The sequence below is a fragment of the Fusarium oxysporum genome, chromosome 14 (genome assembly GCF_000149955.1).
Source record: "Fusarium oxysporum f. sp. lycopersici 4287 chromosome 14, whole genome shotgun sequence".
Taxonomy (NCBI): Eukaryota; Fungi; Ascomycota; class Sordariomycetes; order Hypocreales; family Nectriaceae; genus Fusarium; species Fusarium oxysporum.
In genome coordinates this window covers 979,033-985,505 of record NC_030999.1, presented here as the reverse complement: position 1 = coordinate 985,505, position 6,473 = coordinate 979,033, and the positions used below count along the sequence as shown (strand labels likewise).

The following is a 6,473-nucleotide window of genomic DNA, read 5'->3' as shown; positions in this document are numbered from 1 at the left end:
CCAATTGGCTCTCGATATACTCGCGATACCGGCGATGGCGACTGATTGCGAGTGGTCGTTCAGCCTAGCCAAGCTAACGCTGACGACGCAGAGGCTTTCGATGACGACGGAAACGCTGGAGAAGTTACAATGCCTTAAGAACTGGGTCAGACATGGTGCGGTGAAGCTAGGGGCGACAATAGGTGGGGGGAGGAGGTCCAATGGGAGATTGGAGATGTTAGCATGGAAGCATAGAGAGTCAGATTTGAAATATTTGAAATATTTGAATAAATATTTCAAACAACAAATCCAGTCTTGAGAGTTATCAAATATCTCAAATATGACCCCGGATTTGATTTGTTTGATTTGAGGGCAGCGCTGGTCGAGCCTTTGTGAGAGCAGGCTGGAATACCTATGGTCTCACCAGAAATCCACAAGCTCGAGAGGAACTTGCACTTTCTGAAATTATTCCTGTAGTGGGATCTTTCACTGATCTCAGTTTCCTGGAAACACTTTTCGTAGAGGTCAGCACTTTCGATACAATAGTCAGTTGCACGGAGAAGATTCTAGGCTATGCTGCACACTTCGGAGAGGTTATGGCTTGTGTCAAGAGGCTGGCTGAGAAGAGTAACGAAAACAGAGTCCGACCTCTGGTTCTCTGGTCGTCTGACTGCAAGGACTATGGTATGACTGGACTGCACGGCACCCCTGGTCTTGTGCCTCATACTGAAGCGTCGCCATTGAATGTACCAGAGATATTGAAGGAGCGCACAACAAACTCTGCCAAGGTCTTCAACTATACGGAGCTCTTCGATGCGGCGGTCATCAGACCAACATGCGTCTTTGGATATTCAAACAGCTACTATGGCGCTATATTCGACTATGCTGCCGATCAGCGAGAAAAGGGATCCGAGGTTCTTCGGATTCCCGGAGATCCTAACAGCATCATGCACTCAACTCATGTTGATGATTGTGGCAGGGCTTACGTTTCTCTTGCGGAACTTGACGATCGACGAGCCGTAGGCTGCCAATTCTTCAATGTGTCTGGCTATCGTTACGAGACACTCGAAGAGGTTGCAAGAGCTGTAGCCAAAGAGTACGGTTTTGACAGAGGTGTTCAGTTCGTCCCAGCTTCTGAGGCAGAGCCATCCTTTCCGCCAGGACTGCATTTCGTCTTCAGCTTCAGTCAATGGGTAGGAAGTGACAAACTGCGGTCTTTGACGGGATGGAAAGATAAACGAGAGTTGTTTTCAAAGGGGATACACGCTCATAGGCTGGCCTACGAAGCCTATAAGGGCCGGGGTAAGGCCAATGTCGCTGAAATACAGAAGAGGATTGGAGGGAACTTTAATGCAGAGAATTAATAGGGGCTCAAAAATTAGTAGCTTGGGACGATCAAATGCGACTCGGCATCTAGAAGCCGCGACTAGCCCTGTGAGCTCGGGAGGTACGGAAACAGCTGTAGAATGACGCAAGGGAGAGACAAAATGAACAAAAACGAATTTATTCGGATCGCCGGACTCAGCTACTCATGTGATACTTACGTGGAAGAATCTGAGTCATTTCAACAATATTCTTATCAGCACCTCGGCACCGCTGGAAGACCCAGTTCAACTAAAGCACTAATGAGGCAGGCAGTTGATCACTATTCAAAGCCAAAGCCAATGCAAAGGGTCAGACAGAGTTTGGTCTAGACCAGCCTAAACCATCCCTGACCAGTCAGTCTCCTGTACCGTCTGGCATTGCATCGTGCTAACGTTTAGTAGATGTCCAGTCGTATCAAACATTTAAATCTTACCTCGACCCCACAAATGACTTCAAGCGCAATGGAATGTCAATCTCAACGTCTTTGGCCTAAACGGTAACGAGCGTGCCTCGGCTTGTATCAAATATCTTCAATTGACCTCTTCAACTTCATCATCCTCCCCTACACCCACCACAACCCTACAAGATGGACCTCAGTCGCATCAAGTCCCATGGACTCGGCCATGTCGCGATTGATGACAGTGACACCGACAATGGCCCTTCGGGCAATGTCATCGACGATGGTCGTGTCAAAGTTCAATTCCACGACACTCCCCAAGCCCTGGCCCAATGGTGCGAACACCTAAAGGAATCCTTCGCGGGTGATGGAGCAGATTCAGAGCATTTACTACCGCCGAAGTCGTCAAAACCGCGTCGAACAAGTACCGTCGCCTTCCTCCCAGGTGTAGAGAAGCCAGCCGAAGGCCCGCGACTAAATATTGCGATCCATATCGTGGGCTCTCGAGGCGATGTCCAACCATTTATTCCGATCGCACAATTGTTGATGAAGCCTCCCTACGGTCATCGAGTACGGATATGCACGCATGCTAGTTTCAAGGAGTTTGTAGAAGCACAAGGTGTTGAGTTCTTCAACATTGGGGGAGACCCCAAAGCTCTCATGGCGTATATGGTTAAGAACCCTGGATTATTACCGAACAAGGATAGTCTTAAGGAGGGCGATGTTGGGAAAAGACGAAAAGAAATGATGGAGATTATCTCTGGTACCTGGAGGAGTTGTATCGAGGCAGGTGATGGAATGGGAGATCCTGTGAAAGCGGCGAACGTGGAAAACGTTGATGATCTGTTCCTTGCGCATGTTATTATTGCCAATCCTCCATCGATGGGTCACATTCACTGCGCTCAAAAGCTCAATATTCCATTGCACATGGTCTTCACAATGCCTTGGTCACCTACCAAAGCTTTCCCCCACCCTCTGGCTGCTATGAGCTACGGAGATGCCGACGCCAAGGTCGCCAACTACCTCTCTTTCATGATGGTGGAGCTTCTAACATGGCAAGGGTGAGTATCTTGGTCCCCCTCTGAGTCATTGACTGACAATCTTAGGCTGGGCGACCTCATCAACAAGTTCCGCCGTCAAACACTTCACGTCGATCCCATCAGTCCAATGTGGGGGTTCCAGCTTCTCTCCAGACTTCGCATTCCATACAGTTATCTCTGGTCACAAACTCTGATACCCAAGCCTTCTGATTGGGACGAACACCTAAACATCACGGGCTTTTCTTTCCTACCACTCGCGAGCTCTTACACGCCCCCAAAAGATCTTCTGGACTTTCTTGAAGCAGGACTTCCACCAATTTACATCGGTTTCGGATCGATCGTTGTTAAGGATCCGCAAACGCTCACGAATATGATCTTGAAGGCAGTCGAGCTCGCGGGGTTCGGGCGATCGTGTCGAAAGGATGGGGCGGCGTCGGAGTTGGCGAAGTCCCCGATAACGTCTATCTCATCGGAAATTGTCCGCACGATTGGCTCTTCCAACGAGTATCGGTCGTTGTTCACCACGGTGGCGCCGGTACAACCGCTGCCGGTATAGCGGCCGGACGCCCGACCGTCATCGTTCCTTTCTTCGGAGATCAGCCTTTCTGGGGTCAGATGATGGCTCGCGCCGGCGTAGGGCCTGTATTAGTACCCTACAAGGAGCTAACAGCGGAAATACTGGCCGATAGAAATGGCGGTGCCATCGCCTTCGTCGATGACTACACGGCGTGGGTATTGGGACCGACAGCCCAGAGCAACCGGAGAGGGATACAAGCGGTCATCGACAAAGCTCTTGACTAGGAGAGACGGAGTGGTGCGACTTTTGAGGCGGAAAAAACGGCGATCATACATTTCACCAGATACACAAGCAGGGTAGACTCTGAACCATTCACTATCAAGTGTGAGAGAGTCTTTCCGAAGGATCAAGTCAAGATTCTCGGGGTCGTCATGGACTTCGCTACAAACAGCACATTGCAAGGGCAGCGACGAAAGGACTTGAGGCTGCGATGGAACTGAAACGACTGAAGGGAATGGCTCCCTCAACAACGAGGCAGCTTTTTACAGCCATGGTAGCGCCTGTGGTGGACTACGCCTCCAACGTCTGGATGCATGCATGCAAAACAGTACCGGCGTATACGATCCATCGAGTACAAAGAATAGGAGCACAGACGATTATAGGGTCCTTCACAAGCGTGGCGACAGGAGTAGCTGAGGCTGAAGCCCACATAGCGACCATCCACGAACGATTCTGGAGACGAGCAAGCAAGCTGTGGGTAGACATACACACGCTGCCGCGGACCAACCCGGTCCGGAATCTCTTACGAGGAATCAAAGCCTTCAGACGCTTCATATCTCCACTCAGGCGCATCGCGGATGTATACAGAGAGTTACCGAAGGATACCATGGAAGTCATTCAGCCATTCACCCTCGCACCATGGGAGGCACGCCTACAAGTCATACTGAACAGTCAAGGAGAGGAAGAAGAGGACAAGATCAAAGAGCTAGCCAAAGCAGGATGGGCGGTCAGAGTAGCGACAAGCAGCTCCGCGAGGAATGATCTGGTCGGCATGGGAGGGGCCGTTAGAATCCCCATATCCGTGGCAAGAGCCGGCAAGATCAACGAAGCCTTTTCGGTCACCCTGGGTACGAGAGAAGAACACAACCCCTACACAGCCGAACTGGCATCGATCGCTCATGGTCTCAACTACCTGTCGGAGATGAAGTATCGAGTCATTGTGATCGTGACAAGTAACAAATCGGCTGCACAAGCTATAGGTAACCCTCGCCAGCAGTCAGGTCAAAGGCATATACGAGAGATATATGATGCTATAGAGAAGCTTCGAGGAGATGGGAACAGAGTCAAACTCATCTGGCTACCACGCGACAGCGAGCTCAAAATCCAGAAGACAGCCAAGATGTCAGCCCGTTATGCAACGGAGCCGTACATGACGCCACAAAGAGGATTCGCCAAAGCGAAGACCACAATTCTCAATCGAACTAGGGCAGGTCTACAAATGGAGAGGAAGCTACCAGATGGAGTTGGGAGGCATTCTAGAAAGGTTGACTCAGCTCTGCCTGGTAAGCATACCCGCCTGCTGTACGATCAGTTATCATGGAAAGAGGCCAGCGTGCTGGCACAACTGAGAACCGGAATGGCGCGACTGAACGGTTATCTATATCAGATCAGGGCAGAACCGACGGATGAATGTCCGTGCGAGCGGGCAAAGGAAACGGTAGAGCATTTTCTCTTTCGATGCGTGAAATGGATGACACAACGCAAAGAGATGTTTCAGTGTACGAATGAGAAACGTGGCAACCTCTTCTTTCATCTGGGAGGTAAGGCAGCATCAGACGGTCAGGAATGGACGTCAAAAATGGACGCGGTGCGGGCCACGATCAGGTTCGCGATCGCTATAGGTCCCTTGGAATAGAGATGACGTCAACATTACTAACCTAGTAACATTTTATGAACACTAACCGATGGCCCCCGGAGCCCTCAAATATTCAACAGCAAGCATCGCTTCAGCCGCCGAAGATAGGAAACTGAACACTTGGAGGAATTGGGCTTCAAGTCGGCTTGCTATATACCAATATCTACGAGGATAAGGGAGAAGAACGACGGCTAGACTGGAGAGAACAAGGCACGATTTTCATGGGCTTAGCGAGAGCAAGGCAAAAACTAGAGAGATGTATGTAATCTTAGCTTCAGAGCCCTTTGGGCGTTGGCCGACCGGGCGTAATAGACTTGTGTGTGTGTGTGTGTGTGTGTACTATGACCACCTGTTTGTCGCACGCTTCAAACACAGCTTCCTGTTGAATGTTGGAGGGTTCACCCTCAACTTCAGGATTAAGGTTCAGGATTAAAGTTTGACGCCCTAAACTTAGATCGTAGGACTTTCATCTAGGACTTTCTAGGACTCAAGTCCTAGAAGGAACCAGTTGAAGATATAAGGTCTCAATGGTCCTTCGATTGCGAAAGGATCAAGAAATATACACGATTCACCTTAATATCTGACAATTAAGAGTCTCATTGCCTCAACCATTTTTATTTTTATTTTTCAATACCTTGAAGAACCCTCTTTCTCATACATAATGTCCCTATCCAAGCCCCAAAAGGAAGGTCTTACGGCTACCCTCTCTAAGCCTGAGGACTTCCTCAACTGGGAGCATGAATTCCTCCTTCAGGCCCATCGTCTTGGTCTTCAGCAGCACCTCAAAAGCAAGACATTCCTCGGAGACGAACCAGCTATCCCGGATATAAGAAAACGCAGATATACGAAGACCGCTACAGCCCAACGAACAATCCGGTCTCATACTGCCGAATCTCAAGACGGCGCCCCAGACGACATTCAGGAAACGGTGAATGGAACATGGTCTATCTCTGACCTTACAGACCAAGGCCAGAAGATCTTCCAGCAGGATTTAACCTTTTATCAGCTACAAGAGAAGGTTTTCGAAAAACAGAAAAACGCTCTTGGAACCCTTCAGGACTGGGTTATCCGTACGGTCTCCCCAAGCTTGATTCAAACCTGCTGTCAGTCACACGAATCAATATACGAATGGCACTGGAACCTTCGTGCCCGGTGTGGAAGGACCGAGGAAGATGAAACGAAGGATGCCAGAAATAGGTATCTTACATTACTAAGAACTGCCCCAAAGACGGTCAGCCAAGCAGCATTCAAGTGGCTAGA

General features: G+C 49.6%; 2 protein-coding genes across 2 annotated transcripts; both read left to right on the top strand.

Annotated features, from left to right (window-relative positions):
• The first annotated feature begins 356 nt into the window (after positions 1-356).
• On the top strand, positions 357-1,498 carry FOXG_14290 (uncharacterized protein). The gene has a single exon (XM_018394359.1). The coding sequence runs from the start codon at positions 576-578 to the stop codon at positions 1,341-1,343; it is 768 nt and encodes a 255-aa protein (XP_018254023.1). The 5' UTR covers positions 357-575; the 3' UTR covers positions 1,344-1,498.
• A 27-nt stretch (positions 1,499-1,525) lies between these two features.
• On the top strand, positions 1,526-3,582 carry FOXG_14289 (uncharacterized protein; the record flags this gene model as incomplete). Its single annotated transcript, XM_018394358.1, has 4 exons — positions 1,526-1,697; positions 1,746-2,802; positions 2,848-3,107; positions 3,164-3,582. Exons 2-4 carry the CDS (start codon positions 1,931-1,933, stop codon positions 3,580-3,582), a joined length of 1,551 nt encoding a protein of 516 aa, XP_018254022.1. The 5' UTR covers positions 1,526-1,697; positions 1,746-1,930.
• Positions 3,583-6,473: the final 2,891 nt, after the last annotated feature.